At 37.1% G+C, this 22,858-nt stretch overlaps 1 protein-coding gene across 2 annotated transcripts in view; it reads left to right on the top strand.

Moving 5' to 3' along the window:
- LOC127413652 (cell division cycle and apoptosis regulator protein 1-like) overlaps positions 1-7,371 on the top strand; it is a 40,172-nt gene extending 32,801 nt beyond the window's left edge. For both annotated transcript variants that reach the window (XM_051650946.1, XM_051650945.1), the window contains exons 21-26: positions 648-736; positions 843-989; positions 1,989-2,112; positions 2,216-2,401; positions 4,271-4,476; positions 4,581-7,371. In XM_051650946.1, coding sequence (XP_051506906.1) covers positions 648-736; positions 843-989; positions 1,989-2,112; positions 2,216-2,401; positions 4,271-4,476; positions 4,581-4,631 — 803 coding nt within the window. In that variant the 3' untranslated portion in view covers positions 4,632-7,371. The remainder of the gene's footprint in view (positions 1-647; positions 737-842; positions 990-1,988; positions 2,113-2,215; positions 2,402-4,270; positions 4,477-4,580) is intronic.
- Positions 7,372-22,858: the final 15,487 nt, after the last annotated feature.

Raw genomic sequence — 22,858 nt, forward strand, 5'->3', positions numbered from 1 at the left:
CTCTAAATCTCCACTTTTTAACTTTCACTTTCAGATGTGAAAGTGAAACTAAACAGGAACCACATGTGACTGAGTGGAGATTTATAAGGAAAAAAAAAACATACATTTTTATCTGTTTCTCACCAACACCTATTATGTTGCTTCTGAAGATATGCATTCAACCACCACTGGAGTCATATGGATTATGTCTATATTTCTTAATGTGATTTTGGATCTACAAAGGTCTGATCACCATTCACTTGCATTGTAAGGACCAACAGAGCTGAAACAGTCTTCTTAAAATCTTTGTTTGTGTTCTGCAGAAGAAAGTCATTCATATCTGGGATGACATGAGGGTGAGTAAATGATGAGAGAATTTTCATTTTTGGGTGTACTATCCCTTTTAAACAAATGGATGGATGAAAAACAAAGAACAGCAGACTTTAAGTCACCAAGAAAGTGAAAAGTCAGCAAGAAAACATCTATCACTTCCATAGCTGACGTCCGTCCTTCAGATATTTAATTACACATTGTGTCATGTATACTTGGACAGACAGATGATGACTGTAGCTTGACAACACAAACCTGCCGTAACTCTATTATAACTGTGCATGTAAACGTACTGACTCTCAGAACTAAAGACAGAGGTGATCTGTTGTGCTCCTTAGATAAAGATGACGAAGACTCCAATGGGAGAGACAGAAGAGACGACCGCCGAGATGACCGAAAACCCAAAGAGAGATCTCCTAAAGATAAAGTGAGTCCTACAGGCATATCCTATTGAAGCATACAACTTTCCTCGTAGTAAGTGTAAGGAGTGGGATTGTTCACTTTATAGAATGTTTTTGTATGACTGTTTGTAGGATGAGAAGAAAAAGCAGATGGTGACATTTAACAGGGATCTGCTGATGGCCTTTGTGTACTTCGACCAGAGTCACTGTGGCTACTTGCTAGAGAAGGACTTGGAGGAGATCATGTACACTCTGGGCTTGCATCTCTCCAGAGCTCAGGTGCCGCTGCTGTGCAGTATTTAGTGTTGAGATGTTACAGATTCTAGATTTTTTTATCTAATATTTAATTTAGAACAAACGAAAAGGAGACTTTGAGGGACAAAGTGTACAGTCCATTGAATATTTTGTATGTTTTGTTACTTGGATGTTAATCGTTCAGCTGAAGAAACATTGAAAATAGTCTTCAGGCAAATTTTCATTGGGCAGAAAAGACGCATTTTAATGTTTTGACAGCCGGAATGGAAACCAAGTAAACAGAAGTAAAACGTAATTAAGTGGACTGTACTTTGTCCCTCAGCCTTTTTTTTAAATATGCCATCGGTTCTGACTAAAGTCTATTTAAGCAGGTTTAAATTGGAGTTAATCGGTAAAATGATAAACTCGCATAGTGCTCGCATAAAGTTCAGGTTTATCAGTAAAGGGAAGAAAATGTAGAAGCTCTTTCAACACCTCTGTTCATTTATTTTTATTATTAGCTTTAATTTAATTTACAGTATTGTAATATAGAATATATTGCTATGAACTATTGTAGAGGTAGACTGATATATCGGTTTACGGATTTATCGGTGCCAATAGTTGCTTTTTTCCCGATTGTTGCAAATCTTGTAAATAATTTACTTAACTATAGATATAGCATCGTAACAGAGCCAAGTCTCTGTCATTTCAAAATAAGAGTCCCCAGTGTGTTTCGTGCTTTTTTTATATATTTAAAAGTCCTGCGTTATGCACAACATGTTTTCTGGTTATTATTTGGATTTTAATTGAACAATAAACTGCATCTAGGATTTTTTTATTTGTAGCCTCTTATTTCTGCGCACTTCCTAATGTAGTAAGTCTAAGAAATGTGTTAACTCCTATAAATCCATTTTAAAGACTATCGGACGATTAATCGGTTTTCGGCCTTTTCCACTACCTTAGTTATCGATACCGGCACATTCCTGTATCAGTCGACCTCTAATCTGCCGATCACTAATATGCTTTTTGTGCTGACTTTTTCAGGTGAAGAAACTGTTGAACAAACCATTGGTTAAAGAGTCTTGCTACTATCGTAAGCTAACGGACCAGCCTAAAGATGAGCCCAGCCCTACACTGACGCCTGATGCTCAAATAGACAACCTATTAGGTACAGAAAGATACGATAGCTGGAACTGAGATGCTTATTTGTAACTCTAGAGCACATCTCCATCATCCTCTAGTAGACTGGAACTCGATGTCTTTGCCCACAGGTAACCAAACACTACTGCCCTGTCAGAAGAGCAAGCGTGAATCGGAGGAGAGAGGCGAGTCAGGTAGCCTGATCGTCTACAACGGATCCATGGTGGATGTGGGCAGCATGATGCAGAAGCTGGATAAGAGTGAGAAAACCAGAGAGGAGATTGAGCAGAAACTCATGCAGCAGGACATTAAACTGGGTAATGATTTGAAATTATATGTTGTGTGTATCTGAACAATTGTTAATGAGTTCAAAATACAAGTCGATCATATTTGCTTTCTTAAAGGGATTGTTCACCCAAATATGAAAATTCTCGCATTCACTCACCCTCATGCCATCCCAGATGTGTATGACTTTCTATTTCTGCAGAACACAGATTAAGATTTTTAGAAGATTTTTAGGTTCATACAATGTAAGTGAATGGTGACCAGACCTTTGATCAAATAAAGGAAACATAAAAGTAATCCACAAGACTCCAGTGTTTTAATCCATATTTTCAGAAGCGATACAAGTGTGGATGAGAAACAGATCAAAATGTAATTCCTTTTTTTTTTAAACTATAAATCTCCACTATCACTTTCAGATGTGAAAGTGAAACTAAACAGGCACCACATGTGACTTTCATACGTAAAAGTGAAAGTGGAGATTTAGAGTAAAAAAAGGACTTAAATTTTGATCTGTTTCTCGCCCACACCTGTTATATCGCTTCTGAAGATATGGATTAAAACACTGGAGTCTTAAGCCAAAGTATACGTTCTGAGCGTTCGCATACAGGACGTGTGATGCAATTCTCGTCATCAGCAGAGGATTCCAGCACTGAACGCACGCAGCCTGATTTTTCTAAACGCACGTCTTTGAACATGCAGAATGCGCATTCGCCTGGAAGTATGTGCACTAATTTGTGGGTCCAAAAGGTGGCAACATTCATATTTGAGCCATTGTTGTCACAAAGATGCACTAGAAGATGATGTAATCGCCGGTAAACAACAGGAGGCGAAGGTGAAAACGTCAACAGTGGATGTGTATTGGGGCCTGGGTTGCTCAGCGAGTATTGACGCTGACTTACACCCCTGGAGTAGCGAGTTCGAATCCAGGGTGTGCTGAGTGACTCCAGCCAGGTCTCCTAAGCAACCAAATTGGCCAGGTTGCTAGGGAGGGTAGATTTACATGGGGTAACCTCCTCGTGGTCGCTATAATGTGGTTCTCACTCTCGGTGGGGCGCGTGGTGAGTTGTGCAAGGATGCCGCAGAGAATAGCGTGAAGCCTCCACACGTGCTGCGTCTCCGCGGTAATGTGCTCAAGCCACGTGATAAGATGCGCGGATTGACGGTCTCAGACGCGGAGGCAACTGAGATTCGTCCTCCGCCACCTGGATTGAGTCACTACGCCACCACAAGGACTTAGAGCGCATTGGGAATTGGCATTCCAAATTGGGGAGAAAAGGGGAGAAAATCACAAAAAATAAATAAACAGTACATCAGGAGCGTGTGAGGAGGTCTGGAGATACCTGTAATTGTATAACTTGAGTCTGAAGGAATAAAAAGACATCTTTATAGGTCTAAACTCCTGAAGAGAAATAGTCCGGTGTCTCGTACAGTCATAGCACGCATGTGCCAACTGCCTGTGTATGCGCGTACTGTCAGATGGAGTAGTATACTTTGACAGGCTCGTGTTCCACTGTATGCAGATGCTGAGTGTTCCTGTCAAATTCGAAGTATACTTTGGGCTTTATGGATTACTTTTATGTTTCCTTTATGTGATTTTTGGAGCTACAAATGTCTGATCACCAGTCACTTGTATTGTATGGACCTACAGAGCTGAAATATTCTTCTAAAAATCTTCATTTGTGTTCTGCAGAAGAAAGAAAGTCATATGCATCTCTGGATGCCATGAGGGTGAGTAAATGTTGAGAGAATTTTCCTTTTTGGGTGAACTATACCTTTAATGCATGTTCCTGGCTTTATTGTGCATGATTCATCAGTGCACGTTAATTCTAATCATGGAAATGTTTTTGTTGCACTGAAGTAACATTATATTTGCTAATCTAACCTTCTTTTTTTTTTTGCAGAGGAAGATTCAAAGCATTCAGCAGAGCTAGAGGCAGCTAACCGCAGTCTTCAGCGTGAGTTGGAGGAGGTAAAGAACAGCTTAAGAGACACAGAGAAAAACCTAAAAGCATCAGACCAAAAGAAAGGCAGTTATGAACAACAGCTCCACAGCACAGTCTACAGTCTCAACACCATCATGAAGGAACTACAGAGCGTTTTATCAAAAGTATGAACCTACCATACTTAAAGTTTGTCTGTTTCATCACTACGATGAGGTCTGTCATCTCCTCTAATCTTTGTATTAAATTGTCTTTTCTCTACTTGATGCAGGTTGATCCCTCGGAAGACCAAAAAACTCAAGCTAATGGCTCTGATAAATGAACTCTCCAGCTCATCCACATCTAATCCTCCTTCATATACAGTTGAAGTCAGAAGTTTACACACACTTAGGTTGAAGTCATTAAAACTAATTTTTTTAACCACTCCACAGATTTAATATTAGCAAACTGTAGTTTTGGCAAATCGTTTAGGACATCTACTTTGTGCATGACACTAGTAATTTTTCTAACAATTGTTTACAGATAGATTGTTTCACTTTTAACTGACTATATCACAATTCCAGTGGGTCAGAAGTTTACATATACTAAGTTAACTGTGCCTTTAAGCAGCTTGGAAAATTCCAGAAAATGATGTCAAACCTTTAGACAATTAGCCAATTAGCTTTTGATAGGAGGTGTACTGAATTGGAGGTGTACCTCTGGATGTATTATAAAGCCTTTGCTTGACATCATGGGAAAATCAAAAGAAATCAGCCAAGGACCAATCAGGACCGCCACAATTTAGATTCGTCATTGGGAGTAATTTCCAAATGCCTGAAGGTACCACGTTCATTTGTACAAACAATAGTACACAAGTATAAACACCATGGGACCATGCAGCCATCAATACCGCTCAGGAAGGAGATGCATTCTGTCTGCTAGAGATGAATGTAGTTTGGTGGGAAAAGTGCGAATCAATCCCAGAACAACAGCAAAGGACCTTGTGAAGATGCTGGAGGAAACAGGTAGACAAGTATCTATATCCACAGTAAAACGAGTCCTATATCGACATAACATGAAAGGCTGCTCAGCAAGGAAGAAGCCACTGCTCCAAAACCACCATAAAAAAGCCAGACTACAGTTTGCAAGTGCACATGGGGACAAAGATCTTACTTTTTGGAGAAATGTCCTCTAGACTGATAAAACAAAAATTTAACTGTTTGGTCATAATGACCATCGATATGTTTGGAGGAAAATGGGTGAGGCTTGCAAGCCGAAGAACACCATACCAGCCGTGAAGCATGGGGGTGGCATCATCATGTTGTGGGGGTGCTTTGCTGCAGGAGGGACTGGTGCACTTCACAAAATAGATGGGATCATGACAAAGGAAATTTATGTGGATATATTGAAGCAAAATCTCAAGACATCAGCCAGGACGTTAAAGCTTGGTCGCACATGGGTCTTCCAAATGGAGAATGAACCCAAGCATACCTCCAAAGTTGTGGCAAAATGGCTTAAGTACAACAAAGTCAAGGTATTGTAGTGGCCATCACAAAGCACTGACCTCAATTCGATAGAAATTTTGGGGGCAGAACTGAAAAAGCGTGTGCGGGCAAGGAGGCCTACAAACCTGACTCAGTTACACCAGTTCTGACTGGAGGAATGGGCCAAAATTCCAGCAACTTATTGTGAGAAGCTTGTGGAAGGCTACCTAAAAACGTTTGACCCAAGTTAAACAACTTAAAGGCAATGCCACCAAATATTAACAAAGTGTATGTAAACTTCTGGCCCACTGGGAATGTGATGAAAGAAATAAAAGCTGAAATAAATAATTCTCTCTACTATTATTCTGACATTTCACATTCTTAAAATAAAGTAGTGATCCTAACTGACCTAGACAGGAAATGTTTTCTATGATTAAATGTCAGGAATTGTGAAAAAGTTTAAATGTATTTGGCTAAGGTGTATGTGAACTTCTGACTTCAACTGTATGTAAATAAACCCAAAACTAACTGAATTCTGAAGCTTATTTTATTTTGGTAATTAGTCATTTCTTCTTCTTTGTACAAAGTTTTAATGACAGCGGAGATAACCAATCTCCTCAATTATGTACTTAAAATTCTTTAAAAATTCTTAAAAAAAAAAAACTAAGGTAATTTGATCAGAATAATTGCTATATCAATAAACAATTAACATGCTCATGTTGAATAATTTGTTCATATGATGTAAAATTGTAATTCGATTACTGTTTTTTCATATTAACTTTTTGGTTTTGCCTTTTTGAAATTTGCTTGTAATTTTAAAGTTTTTTTTATATCAGCATATTTACTTGTTGAAATAATACAACTTGTGCCAGTATGTGTGAGTTATTAGCAGAGTTTATTTAGCAATAAAAGTGTTATGTTTAAATTGAATTGAGTTTAGAAAAATCAGTTAGGATTTTATTTATCTGCAAGGACCTGCTTTCTGATCCCTTTCATTATAACAGTGATAGATAAACAAGTTTTGTTCAGTATCTTTTAATTGTTTTGCTGATTGTGTCACGTCACCACTACGCATGCATCTAAATAAGTGCACGCATATCAGCTCGATTCCTAAATAATCATCTCGCAAATTTTTCTTGGTGCTTCCTGCTGTGATCCTTGTGGAATCCTGCCAGGGTAGCTTTGTATGTATGTGGCCATGTTCTTTGTCATTGCAAACAAAACCAGGGCAGTTGCCCTATTATTGATGCACAAGTTTGATCTGGCTGAAGTCAGATCCATTCTGAGGCTTGGGTACATCATAGAATATTTCCGAATGAGTATTTCAGAATAGTGTGACTCGAAAACTGTGAAGAGCATGTTTTCCTGGAATTGTTTTGAAGGTGGTGAATTCTTTAATTATTATTTTTTTTTTTATTATTAGCCCACTAAAGAGATGAATGATTACAGTGGGTGGTTTCTGCTTAGTGGAGTAGAGTCTAACTTAGTCAAATTGAGCCCAAAGCAGAGAAGTGTTTATTATTTTTCTATTCTGGATGTACTCCATGGTTGTCCTAGTAAAAAAAAAATAAAAGTGGATCATTTTAATTTTTAATTTTACTTTTTATCCATGTGTGTGAGAAGAGTTTTGATGACTTTACAATGCCAATTTTTTTTTTCAGTAGATGGCAACATTACATGCTAGATGTACAGTCTAAGGTTCCCTGTGCCAGTTTTCTGAATGCAAACTACATTATTTTTATGGACGCAAATTACAATTGCACAAAGTTTCCACAAAAAGGCTTTACACTTTTGAATAGTGTTTTTAACAAAAGTTTAAAATTATGTACTCAAAAGAAATGCCTCAAAATGATGCCTTTATGTGGATTTTGGAGCTTCAAAATATTGGCACCCATTCAACTGCATTGTATGGACCTACAGAGCTGAAATATTCTTCTAAAAATCTTAATTTGTGTTCTGCAGAAGAAAGTCATACACATCTGGGATGCCAGGAGGGTGAGTAAATGATGAGAGAATTTTCATTTTTGGGTGCACTGTCCCTTTAAGGTCTTTGTCAGTGAGAGTGAATAACAACTTAAATTACGGTTTGTGCATCATAAAAAGTGTATCATATGCCTTCAGAAACTTATATGACGCACAAGTCACACAGAGTACATTTATGACACTTTTGGTGCTTTATTAAGCGTTAAAGTAAATCCCTATGTATTGAATTCAGCATATGTGGCATTTATTAAATGATTTCCTTTTGTCTTCTATGGAAGAAAGTAATATGGCTTTGCAGCGACTAACTAGTAGGGTGAGTAAATAATGACAGAGCTTCCATCTTTGGGTGAACTGTTCCTTTAATAAACAAATTTCAGACAAACTTGCATCAAACATCATGAAAATTTTGATTGGCTGATGGTACAGTCACACAGTCCAAGTGACTGTCCTGCTGAGTTGAAAGGCAGCAGGCAGAAAAATAGTCCACCATATGCTTTTAAGATCCCTACAAATTTCGGCACATCTACTATAATATAATGAAATATTGGCAATTTATATTTTGCTTGCAAAACATTTTCATCCATCAGAATTTCTGGCTACTTTTGAATTGCTGTCAAAGATGCTTTTTATGGCCAGAAGGAGTAGTTATGGAAATAGGGCCATGCTAACCAGCCAATAGACCACTTGAGAAAGATGAAAAAGAGCCAGCAAAACATAGACATGTAATTACTTAGTGCACCTATAAGTGTAGTCTAAGACAATATGGTAGTTTTTATTTTTTTAAATGCCCTTAGACATTGTGAATTAGTCCAAAGAATGAAGCTGTCACTTTGGCATGTCTACCAACATCAAAATGAAAATTCCATCAACATTTACTCACCCTGATGTTGTTCCAAACTAATATGATTTTTCTTCCATAGAACACAATAGGGGAATTTTTAATGAATATCCTGGCAGCTCTTTTCCTTCTAATGAAAGTAAATGAGGACTGGGGCTGTCAAGCTTCAAAATGATAAAAACAACAAAACTGTCATAATAAAAATGGTCCAGACCACTTGTTGAATTTATTCAATGATTTCTTCAAGTAAAATAACATTGATTACCTTAAAAAGAAATATACTGTATATATTTTGACTTGTCCCTTTTCTTTAAAGAAAAAAAAAAAACAAAAAAAAAAAAAACAAGGTTACAATGAGCCACTTACAATGTACGTTATTAGAGTGAGGAGTCGAAATGAACATTATGCCACAACTGCCGTCGACTGAGCCAAACTTGTATTGAACCCAGAATATTATTTTAAGTCTTATGACAGCATTGTGTGAGGAACAGACCAAAGTCATTATGTGATTAGAACAACGTGGGGGTGAGATATATACATTTTTGGGTGAACTAATCCTTTAAATGTCATTTTTTTAATTTATTTTTTTCAAATACTCTGAGTATTACCACGAATCACACAAATAACACATTAGCTCTATGCATTGCACGTCAACATTGAAAAGACGCTTGTTTATGGCACAATGTCACTCTGTGAAATCAGAGCCAGTGCAGGTAGACCCACTCCTTTCCTGAGACAGAGGGCCTTTGTGCCCCCACCATCACTCTGCAGTCTCAGCAACACTTACACACCAGAGAGCCATGGGACAATTCCCCTCTCTTTGCTTCAGAAGGCTGAGTAACACTCTCACACTGGAAGCATGGAACAATCAGCTTTTTGAATTCAAGCTTGTGCTTTTTTCCTTGTCTTTTCTGGGTAGGGAGTTTGGTTGCATCTGTTATAGTAGCATTAATGGAAAGATAAGGTTACAACTCTCCACTGATCTAGTAAACAATTGGCATCTCTAAACAGGGAGGGTTACACACTACTTGCACTACAACATGACATGTGAATTGGAACACGTTCAGACACAGCTGCAGATAAAGTAAATCAGGGTTGCCAACCATCCAGCATTAGCTGGGATGTTCTGAATTTTGACAGAAATGAAGGATACCTATTGTCCCATAATTTTTCAGCGAGATGCTTGAGGTGGACCCCTGTCCTGTATTGAGGCACTCAAAATGCTCAAGTGTCCTGTATTCACATGGCAAAAAGCCCTATACATCAGCCATACTAACAACAACTGTGGAAAAAAATTTACAATTACAATTTTACTGCAAGGAGCAACTTTCTTACCCATACTGCCCCTCAAAGCCTAAACACAGTAACTACATCAACACTGAACCTAAGAAAATGGCTTCTAAGTTTTTTGATTGTCCAGCCAAATGTGTAATATAAAATCGCACACCATTTTCTCTGAATCTGAACATAGAGCTGAACCCTTCTGTCACGGGACAGATCATCATTTAAGAGACCAGATTTCAGTTATAACTCAGTTTAAAATGTTTATTTGTTTCATCTTTGCAAGGCAGAAAAGCACTTACACTTAAAAAGAGTAATCTTGATCACAGTTTTCTGCCATTTTATTTACTTCTGATCTAATCTGATGGCTCTTCATCTCCCGAGGCCTTATGCAATAGCAGTGTCCACTTGTGGCACACTTCAGAATCTCACTAGATTCCGTGTGCCATCCTGGTATTGTTCGCCTACTGTATCATACGTACTGAGTATTCAGACACCCAACACATTTGACGTACTGCTGTTTTCGTACTGTGTAGCACGGAAGGAAGTACAGTATGTATATTCGGATGCAGGGTTTTTCTTACATCCAGTGTTTTCAAATGCCTTTAATGTGTGTAATTATACAATCACAGAAGGTGTTGATCGTTCAATGTTTCACCCATTTTTCCTTTTCTTTTTGGACGGCTCCTTTAGTCTGCCAATCCTGGATGGCATATAGAGGTTAATGTTTCTCCTTTGTTTTCAGTCAGACCCATTATCCCCTCATCTCTGTCTCCTTTCTCAGTGTCTGTGCTGGCATTCACCTTCCCCTCCCCCTGTTTCGCACACAGTCTTTGTTTCACGAGACCCCACACCATGTCCAAACCCCTGTGCGCCTCCTCCTCTAACAGACACTGTCACTCCGTTTCATTGCCCAGGCTGCTCAAAAAGTATCACTGTCTTCAACAAGTCACTTGAGCAAAGGTGTAATTATCATGACAATGGTATGTGCTCTCCGGAGACTCTTCGTGATAGCTTTTCATAACTTCTCTGTTTTCATTTGCCTGACTTATTGAAATGGAACTGACTTGAAAAGCACGGCTCTGAGATTGTGGCCCCTCAGCAATTCCAAAGGAGGAGGTATATGACAAGTGTTTGGTGACATGTATTTAAGCAATATCATACAAGCAAGAGTGCTGTTGTACTGGATATCAGCATAGCTGTGATTATGCAGGTAATTACAGAATTAAGAGTGTCATATTACTTTTATACAACAGTTTTATAAACAAGAAGTTAATATCTGACTTAAATTTTAGACAAAATATGGATAGTTTTTCAAGTGTTAAAGAAATGCTCTGGATTAAGTTAAACTCTACAGTCTACAGGATTTGTGGCATAATGTTGTTTTCCACAAAAATTATTTCAACTCATTCTTCATTTATTAAAAACAAAACAAAACATGGTTACAGTAAGGCACTTACAGTGGAAGTGGGCCAGAAAGGGGTTAGTCCTTTAATATTAAAATACACATTGTTTTAGAAGTATTCATTAGATACAAGACAAAAAATGTACACGTTAACATGATTTTAGTTTGATCACACTAAATTCACTTCCATTGTAAGTGCCTCACTGTAACCACAATTTTTTTTTTTTTTTTTTTTTTAATAAAAGAGGGACATGTAATATATAATTATATATATAGTATTGTAACATGGTTAGAATGGGAAAGGAGGCGGCAGGAACCGGCTGAACCATCAAAATAATATTTAACGAAACAAAACACAAAAGCACACACTGCAGCTGCATGTGGCTCTCTCGAACTGCCGCATTCTGCTGCTCTTATCCCTCTCCTCAGCTGGTTAGCCCAATTGGGGGCTGGGCGTGCATAGTCACGGCTGAAGAAAGAAACTCAGATACATCTTGGATGGCCTGAGGGTGAGTAAATTATCAGTAAATTTTCATTTTTGGGTGAACTATTCCTTTAATGCCAAGCCTATACAGTTTAGAGGGAGTCCAATAAAAACGATGCAGAATCTTAAATTGAATGAGGCACTAAATTCAGCACTAAATTCAAGATCAAATCTCTCTCTCATAACCTCTTAAAAGATGTTAAAACCCCGTTCCCTAAACTCTGATTTAGCCAAGAATAAATACACTGAAGCCTCGTGACCTTTTCCAAAAGCAGCAAGCGCCATCTCCAAGGGTGTCTGCCGCTTTAGGGGGCTGCGTACTACACCCAAAGATGGTGCAAAGTAGATGGCGCAGCTGTAAGTATCTGAAGAGTCCCAAATCGCTGTATAATATTTTCAAAAGATCTCAATGCTCCATTTTCATACAGGTCACCTGAATAAACCGTAGTTAAAGAGAAGCGAGTCAATTCGCAAACGGCGCTAATGTCACATGCATTGCCGTCGGGAAAACAGATGGTGGGAGACATTATGCTGATACCTGCGCCAATCATTTTATCAATGTAGCATAGCAGTAGAACATGCCCGCAAAGCACAGATAGAGCTCGGAACTTTGTAACATGATTGCAGTGGCAAGACAGCTGCCATTTGAACACCTGCCTTGCACTGCGAGGTGCGTTAAGAAAGTTGCGAGGCGATGCTGTGTTCCACGACTGCTACCGGGTCATTGAATAATGTATAACGTGCCAGTAAAGGCAGCCGGTGGAGTTTCTGGTGCCCCCTTAGGGAGTTTGTGCCTTACGCAGACTGCGTAATATGAGTATAGGGAGGAATCCCGGCTGCTCTCTCCAAGGTTGTGTAACAGTGTCTCTATTTGATAGTGCACTAGCCAATGCATTTAATCCCACTGGTTACAATTGTGTCCGGGGTCTAAAAGGATTTTTTTATGTATTTTGCACAGAGTTGTAAATTGTAAATGAAAATACTGACTTTTTAGCATGTCTTTCAAAACTGAAGCAAATAAATGTCATAATGTCATAATACACTTACAACTACCATATTTCATACATAATTTGAATTGAGTTGTGCTGTGTTCATTTTCTGTTTCAACTCTGTTGGTAAGGTAGGTTTTGTGTGGATGACTGAAAAATACATCTGGATGAAGCATATTTTGTCCACTCATGTTTATAAAGATATTGCGATTAATCATGATTAACTACAAAAAATTATGCAATTAATCACGATTAAATATTTTAATCGTTTGACAGCCCTAATATATATATATACTGTATACACACTGGCGGCCAAAAGTTTGGAATAATGTACAGATTTTGCTCATATGGAAAGAAATTGGTACTTTTATTCACAAAAGTGGCATTCAACTGATCTAGTCAGGACATTAATAACGTGAAAAATTACTATTACAATTTTTTTTAAATGTTCAGAACTTCTTAAACTACTTCAAAGAGTTCTCATAAAAAAATCCTCCACGTGCAGCAATGACAGCTTTGCAGATCCTTGGCATTCTAGCTATCAGTTTATCCAGATACTCAGGTGACATTTCACCCCACACTTCCTGTAGCACTTGCCATAGATGTGGCTGTCTTGTCGGGCACTTCTCACACACCTTACAGTCTAGCTGATCCCACAAAAGCTCAATGGGGTTAAGATCCATAACACTCTTTTCCAATTATCTGCTGTCCAATGTCTCTGTTTCTTTCCCCACTCTAACCTTTTCTTTTTGGTTTTCTGTTTCAAAAGTGGCTTTTTCTTTGCAATTCTTCTCATAAGGCCTGCACCCCTGAGTCTTCTCTTTACTGTTGTACATGAAACTGGTGTTGAGCGAGTAGAATTCAATGAAGCTGTCAGCTGAGGACATGTGAGGCGTCTATTTCTCAATCTAGAGACTCTGATGTACTTATTCTCTTGTTTAGTTGTACATCTGCCTTCCACATCTCTTTCTATCCTTGTTAGAGCCAGTTGTACTTTGTCTTTGAAGACTGTAGTGTACACCTTTGTATGAAATCTTCAGTTTTTTGTCAATTTCAAGCATTGTATAGCCTTCATTCCTCAAAACAATGATTGACTGACGAGTTTCTAGATAAAGCTGTTTCTTTTTTGCCATTTTTGACCTAATATTGAGCTTAAGACATGCCAGTCTATTGCATACTGTGGCAACTCAAAAACAAACACAAAGACAATGTTAAGCTTCATTTAAAGAGCTTTCAGGTGTGTTTGATATAATGGCAAGTGATTTTCTAGTACCAGATTTGTAATGTTAGTGTTGGAGTGATGGCTGCTGGAAATGGGGCCTGTCTAGATTTAATCAAAAATGACTTTTTTCAAATAGTGATGTTGTTTTTTTTACATCAGTAATGTCCTGACTATACTTTGTGATCAGTTGAATGCCACTTTGGTGAATTAAAGTACCAATTTCCTTCCAAAACAGCAAAATCTGTAAATTATTCCAAACTTTTGGCCGCCTGTGTGTGTGTGTGTGTGTGTGTGTGTGTGTGTGTGTGTGTGTGTGTGTGTGTGTGTATATATATATACACACACACACACACACACACACACACACACATATATACACTACCGTTCAAAAGTTTGGGGTCACTTGACTGAAATGTTTCTCATGATCTTAAAAATCTTTTGATCTGAAGTCATATGCTTAAATGTTTGAAATTAGTTTTGTAGACAAAAATATAATTGTGCCAACATATTCATTTATTTAATTATAAAACTAAAATTTTATCAAAAATAAAAAAAAGTTTTTGAAATGGATGATAAAGAAAAGCAGCCAATAAGTGCCCAACATATAGATGGGAACTCCTTCAATACTGTTTAAAAATCATCCCAGGGTGATACCTCAAGAAGTTGGTTGAGAAAATGTCAAGAGTACATGTCTGCAAATTCTAGGCGAAGTGTGACCACTTTGAAGATGCAAAAATATAACATAGTTTTGATTTATTTACATAATTCACATATTTCCATTTCTATTATTCCATAGTTGTGATGACTTTACTATTATTCTAAAATGTGAGAAAACAAAACAAATTAAAAATAAAGAATAAGTGACAAACTTTTGAACGGTAGTGTGTGTGTGTGTGTGTGTGTGTGTGTGTGTGTGTGTGTGTGTGTGTGTGTGTGTGTATATATATATATGCCACAAATGATTTCAAACAATTGACACTCTTTTTACCTCAATGCACAACATCAGTGTTGATGCACAACACTGGCTCAGAAGAATTTTCCAAGAATAATAGTATTTCAATACATCAAATAAAATGAGTAATTTTTATATTTTAATGAGTTTTGAAGTAAGATTTTAGGTTTAATACTAGACTTTAATAAAAAAATTAATAAAAAAAAAATCCTGTTTCCATGGATGAGATACATATAAATATGATTAGCTTTCATGGAAATGACGAGCTTTGAGGGATAGAGACTCCATTGTTATCATTATTATAACTCAGATAATAACTGAATTTATTTAAATTTTAAGGAAGTCCCAGTCATAACAGGCTCCCCTAGACTGTGGGCCAGAGGCATCGCTAGACTTCAGTGACATCCAGGGCTTAGCCCACAGGCCATATTATAATATAAAAATAAGAATAATCCTTGCATCCATGACTTAAAGAATTACCACCCTACCTGTCAAATAATAATTATATTAAGCGCAACACTGACTCCATTTCAGAACTTTATATAAGTGGGCCCCTGTACAGCTGCCCCACCCACACTGCAAATCAGAATCAGAATGAGCTTATTGCCAAGTATGCTTACACATACAAGGAATTTGTCTTGGTTACAGAAGCTTCCAGTGCACAAACAATACAGCAACAAGACAGAGATAATAATTAAAAAAACCGAATAAAAAGTTAATAGAAAATATAAGTATATATAGAAATACACAATAAGTCAAATATATATATATATATATATATATATATATGTGTGTGTGTGTGTGTGTGTGTGTGTGTGTGTGTGTGTGTGTCTGTGTGCGTGTACAAATACAAATCTGTTATATAAAGATGTAAGGGAATGTATGGCAGAAGGGTATGTTGGATAAATATAAATAGACACAGCTGTGTAGTGCACATGCAGTTGTGCTCAAAAGTTTGCATAACCTGGCAGAAATTGTGAAATTTTGGCATTGATTTTGAAATCAATTTTGATCATGCAAAAAACTGTCTTTTATTTAAGGATAGTGATCATATGAAGCCATTTATGATCACATAGTTGTTTGGTTCCTTTTTAAATCATAATGATAACTGAAATCACCCAAATGGCCCTGATCAAAAGTTTACATACCCTTGAATGTTTGGCCTTGTTACAGACACACAAGGTTACACACACAGGTTTAAATGGCAATTAAAGGTTAATTTCCCACACCTGTGGCTTTTTAAATTGCAATTAGTGTCTGTGTATAAATAGTCAATGAGTTTGTTAAATCTCACGTGGATGCACTGAGCAGGCTAGATACTGAGTCATGGGGAGCAGAAAAGAACTGTCAAAAGACCTGCATAACAAGGTAATGGAACTTTATAAAGATGGAAAAGGATATAAAAAGATATCCAAAGCCTTGAAAATGCCAGTCAGTACTGTTCAATCACTTATTAAGAAGTGGAAAATTCGGGGATCTCTTGATACCAAGCCAAGGTCAGGTAGACCAAGAAAGATTTCAGCCACAACTGCCAGAAGAATTGTTCAGGATACAAAGAAAAACCCACAGGTAACCTAAGGAGAAATACAGGCTGCTCTGGAAGAAGACAGTGCTCCTTGAAACAACCACACCATCTTTTTCCAGAGCAGCCTGTATTTCTCCTGAGGTTACCTGTGGGTTTTTCATCCAAAATGGGCCGTTTCAAAAACGCTCTCCGTTATGCATACTCTGGAACACAATTCCAATTCTCACATGAAAATAGATTATTGTGGACTAAGATGACCAAAACTGTTGTATCAAGTGTCCTAAACTTTTTTTCTTCAACTTCACGTGGCTCAGAATACCGCGTAGTTGTGTTAAATTTAACCTAAAATTGATTCAAAATAAGTAACGCCATCCTCCATAATGGTTTTATCTCCTTTGCCTGCGTTCATTATCAGTAACGTAACATAGTATTCAGGATTCTGCTTTTCATCAATGATTCTCTCTCCACTTGATCTTTGCCAGCAGCCTCTACATAACAGAAGTTAAACAAACATGAAGACCGACCTCTGTGATGCTTAAGTGAAACCGTCTTTGATACATAAGAGAAAGCATTCATCTTAACCACTGCCATTCTTATCAGCTGCCAGGCCCAGGTAATGTGTGAAGGGCACTTATGTGCAGTTCTTAGTCTGCTTGACAGCCCCAGGGACAAGCAAAGTGGAGCAGTTGTTGAGGAAATTATCTGTTTTCCTGGCTCTAAGGCAGGGGAATACTGGGTTACAGTGTGAGAAACCTGTACGGTTGCTTTTGGTTGGCCCTTTGTAATCTCCCATTGGGAACGCCACACCCCTGTGTTGTCTACTTGGCTTTTGCCAGATGCTGACATGGGCAGAGAGCTACCTTACATGCTCCAGACCATGCTGTCTTCTAATTAACTTTAAAGGTTAAAATACCTTAATTTCATCAGCTTAAAAAACATTTTGCAGTCATCATGATTGTCTGATGGCCTAAAGGAATAGTTCACCCAAAAATGAAAATTCTCTCATCATTTACACACCCATATGCCATCCCAGATGTGTATGAATTTCTCTCTTCTGCAGAACACAAAGATTTTTAGAAGAATATCTCAGCTTTGTAGGTCCATACAATGCCAAAATTTTTAAGCTCCAAAATGCACATAAAAGTAATCCATAAAACTCCAGTGGTTAAATAACTTCTGAATCGATATAATAGGTGTGGGTGAGAAACAGATCAATATTTAAGTCAGTTTTTACCATACATTCTCCTCCCTGCCCAGTAGGGGGCGATGAAGAATACAAATCGCCAAAAACAAAAGAAGGCTTTAAATATTGAACTGTTTCTCATCCACACCTGTCATATTGCTTCAGAAGGTATGGATTTAACCACTGGAATCTAATGGATTACTTTTGTGCTGTGTTTATGTGCATTTTAGTGCTTTAAAATTTTGGCACCCATACACTTGCATTGTGAGGAACATACAGAGCTTAGATATTCTTCTAAAACTCTTCATTTGAGTTCAACAGAAGAAAGAAAGTCATACACATCTAGGATGGCATGAGGGTGAGTAAATGATGAGAGAATTTTGATTTTTGGGTGAACTATCCCTTTAAGTGTGGGAAGGCGATACCACCAAAAGATACAGTAAATACTATACAGCATTCACTTTGGGGAAACAACCGCCCCAGTGTTATTTACAATAACTCTTCTGGCATGTTTCTGTCTATGCAACAAGCAGCAATGGAAACAAACACAGGAAAACACAACTCCTTTCCTGCTAGTTTGTACGCCATTTCTGAGAGTTACTGACAATTGCTTAATCTAAACATCATGAAGGAATCCATCTTCTCACACAACCCTACTGAAGACCAGCTTAAATGTACATATGTTGGTTTTATTTATGATGATTAGTGCATCAGCACAGCCATGTTTTTTACAAACAAATATGCTGATCAACCAAGTTGACTGAAGGAGGCTTACTTGTTAATCTATTTACGGTAAGAAGCCTGGTAGGCATATAACAGGATCCCATCCTAGGAACCAGAATCCAAATCACAACATATGCCAGACACCAGCAATGCTGGTGTTTTCAACAGGGAATCTAAAACCCCGGCATGAACAATACCAAAGAATTAGCTCCAGACATTTGATCATCAGACAAAGCAAGTCCAGATTTTATAAATTTTTACTAACACCATGTCTGTGTCCTTTTCCTAACCACATTAAAATGTTTCTGGAACTCTGTCATGCTATTTAGAAAGTCGTCTGCCCTTTTTAGTGTAATACTACTCTGCACTGACCTGGACATCTCTCTCATTGATTTGAAAAGCACTAAAACAGAACAGGAAGTCCAAGGGAGGAATTTCCTGCATGGTGCAGGGTCACTGGAATCAGCAGGAGGTGTTTTAACATGCCAGCATTTGCCTAAGTAACCTCCAATACACAAAACATTTGATGTTGCTCTTTTACAAGGCATTTGGAGGGTTTCTTTCCTTGAGGCAGTCATTTTGAATTCTTCATTAAAGCAAAAATAAATCAATTCTGTCCTGATACTAGTTATGAGGTGACAGATGACACTGCACAGAAATCTGACATGGGTGAAATTTAATTTGTATGTCATAAACTAGATCTTTTCTAACTTATGCCACTGTATGTAACACAAAACTTCTGTATCTTTTACATAATTTCTAATATTCAATACATTGCGTAAACATTTTCAAATTTGTTTTTGTATAAATACTATTTTCAAATGTACTTTACATTTCTTTTTAAGTTTCAGCAATGGCTTGGTTCATTGTAGTTTAACCATTATTTAGATTCGATTTTTTAAAAAATCTGTTATGGGAAAACCGTAAGTCCGATCAGTTTAGATCTAAAATAACCAATACTTTGGAAGATAGTAAATCTGTATCTTTGTTATCAGTATCTGTATCCTTACTGGCAGCTCAACCTCAAGTGCTCAATGACTGTTTGATGACAATCAAATGACTGCTCAATCACTTTTTATTTGTGGTAAGTGTGGTCTTATGTCAGTTGTAATTTTGCTACATTTTAGATTTCCATTTTCAGAATTTTATGCAAAATTCATGCAATTTTATGCAAAATTCATGCAATAATCATCTAAGTTCCGTATAGCCTACATTAATAACCCTGGTGTAAAACAGACATCATCAAATACACCTGCAGTGGTCATCCTTGTGTGTTGTCTTCTTGCTGTACACCCTGCAATTACTCTAGCAATTGGGTTTAAACTGCAGCCATCTACTCATCTCTCACTCTACTGTGAACATCACCATGTTCAGACACTTGTTTGAATAACAGCCCCCCACAGTTGTGAAGAATTCTGTGTATAGCATTGGACTACTCTCTGCACACATTCACCAGGGAGCGGAGAATACATAGATCTGTCTTGTTGAACTAGATTTATTTGGAACTTTATAATGTAAACACTGCTAGCTAAAGACAGGTCAGAAAATCACAAAACAATTGGGACATTGCTTTCTTTTAGTTCCCAGACATATCATTTTTAAATTGAAATTACATTGTAATTTTAATTTAAGCAAACTAATTTTATACATTTGGAACCACTGTCCATGATTAAATCAAGTTCAGCCAGAGTTTTTTTTCTTTTCAAGTGAGCCTTATACATCAAGTAAATTTATTGGCAAACACTATTATTTTGTTACAAATATCAAAGATTTCTAAAATAGTTATGCCCAGATAGTCTGATCATCACAGAACACAAAATGTATTAGATTCCCCATAAGTGTAATTATATTTATGCAGATGAAAGCAAACAGGGATCCTGCATCACACTTTGAAATGGTTTTACAGATGGTGAGACCCTAGCAGGGTATCCACTTTCTAGTAAAAGTAAAAGAAAACAGTTCTGTAAGGCTTCTTTATGAATTTTTGGAATAGACGTTAAGTAATCACCAAACACATTTGTTCAGTCAAAACATAATTTTTATGCACTACTCAGTACCACATTGATTTTTCTCTAATGCCTAATGGCACTTTTAACTGCCTCTTATCCATCAGCTCACATCATAAAGTTTTAACAGGAAGCAATGAAGGGTAGCTTTGATCCAGTTTACAGCAATAGAATACTTATACATGCACTCACAATGAAAGAGTAATGGAGTCACATTTCAGTTTGCAAAGGAAAATCACTGTCAAAGGCAAGTGGGTAGACATAGTATGAACCTTTTTGCAATGAGAGATTTTTTAATTCTGGGTAAAGTTCCAATGCAATGAAATGTTCTAGAATATAAAAGTTACTAACTTTGTACTATATTACACTAAAGATGATATTAAAATGTTCAGAATAGGTGAAAAAATGGCCAATGCTCAACAGCTCATTAGTGCTCAATTTACTCCATGTGATTCCCCTGTGGACACGTAAAGTTTAAAATATGCCTGAAAAGGTCATGAGAGTATCTGTGAAGAAACAATTTGAAAAAATCTTGGTGATAGGAACATGCACTGGCATTATAAAATATAGGCCCATTTTATTTTCATTCCTAATGCATGATGAAATAAACGTAAATTGTAAAATAACTGCATGCTGTTTGAGTTTAATGGAATTCCTGGCCAGAACAAGAGAGAGAAACAACAACACTGAATCAAACTGACCATGGATAAAGAAAATAGTAGGCAAATCTGGATATACTGTATACAAAGAAAATTAACAATCCTGGTGTGGTTGCGGTCAGAACAGATGCTTTGACTCACTTTAAAATACAGATGTATGAGGACACAGGGTCTTATTCTTTGAACATGTGGACTTGTGGGGGTCTTGAAGTGTGTTGCATGGCAATCTTCCAAAGAGAATGTGGTCGTGCACGTCAACCACTAACATGATTTATGGTGGGAAGAGGCGATGTATTCTTTACATACACGGAGGAAACGCAATATCCTGTTGCTCTGCCAGACCTTTACCCTACGGCCATACATACATTTCAGCCTTTTGATCTGTCTGTCATTATGCCAGACCTCCAGGTTTGATTTCAGTGGTATAATACATGAGATAAAGCTTGAGTTTAAACTTGCTCACAGGATTTCATATGTCAGAGGTGGAGAAATGGCACAAAATATATTTTAGATGAAGTTATGAAAACATTATTTTTAAGTCAGTAATATAGGCTACAGTATGGGACTCAGATTTACCCACACCAGCTGCTAACAACATGTTTGCTTTTACAGGTTTGACCAGAGAAGATTTGTACAGTGTAATTTGTGATATTTCAGTTTCAGTATTCAGACTACCATCGGCACTCCCACCAAATTGTGTGCTGATCTCAGCATACATAAATACAGAGCAGTCTCTATTAAGTCTATTAACAAATGTATCTTTTTATTTATTTAACATATCACATGTTTAACATAAATGAAAGCATGGATTAATGAGTAATATAAGCAGTGGTGTAACTTGGATCTTGCGGGCCCCAGTGCAAAGAAACTGTCGGGCTCTCTCATTGGGGGGCCTTGGTCGTTTTCATCACCCCTCGGGCCGCTGTCATTTTTATGGTTTCTTTTGGTCAACCGTTGCAGGCCCCCTACCACCCCGGGCTCTAGGGTGGCTCTCCATCCTGCCCTCCCTCTAGTTACACCCCTGAATATAAGTGAGATGCATTAAGTTGCAGAAAAGAAACAAAGTCTGAATGGTGCAGAAAAATTTGCATATATCAAATAATAATAATAATAATAATAAAAACATCACTCTTGCTTGCCAAATGTAAAATAAAGCATATTACAAAAACTGCTCAGTTTTTACAGATTTACCTAATTATGTCTATTACAAAATATAGTAGGTTTCATATGCCTCATTTTTAAACTTTTATGGTTTAATAAATTTGTTGTATTATTTTATTATAAAAACGAGTAAGACCTATATATTAATATGATTCTAACTGTAAATCTCAATGTTGAATCTAAATGTAAGATTTAACCTTTATGTGGACTTAAAACATACATATGTAAAAAAAAATTTAACAACAAAAATGTCAAAAAAAAAAATAAAAATAAATATACAGTTTAATCAGAGCCCCATATAACGAGGCTGTGAGTCTCTTCAATGACATGCACTGTATAATGTAGTATAAAGGTCTTGGATCACATCTAATTTTCACAACCCGTGTTTTGTTTTGTTTTTTGTGTTTTTTTTTTTTTTGTTTTTTTTGTCTCCTGAAGATTTTTTGGAAACGATCAATAGCGTTTTATATAATAGGACAACCCAGTCCTGTTTTTAAAAAAATTGTGCTACACTCACAAAGGTCCATAACACAAAAATGTGGTCTTAAAATGTCAATTTCTGTAATAAATTCTTAAAGTTTAATGACAAAACGCAGCAGTCAAAATCTCCAATGAAAGCCTCATTTACCAACAACTTTTCAGCCACTATTTGTTTACTACCTGCAGTTTCCTCTC

Source organism: Myxocyprinus asiaticus, chromosome 23 (genome assembly GCF_019703515.2).
Source record: "Myxocyprinus asiaticus isolate MX2 ecotype Aquarium Trade chromosome 23, UBuf_Myxa_2, whole genome shotgun sequence".
NCBI classification, from domain to species: Eukaryota; Metazoa; Chordata; class Actinopteri; order Cypriniformes; family Catostomidae; genus Myxocyprinus; species Myxocyprinus asiaticus.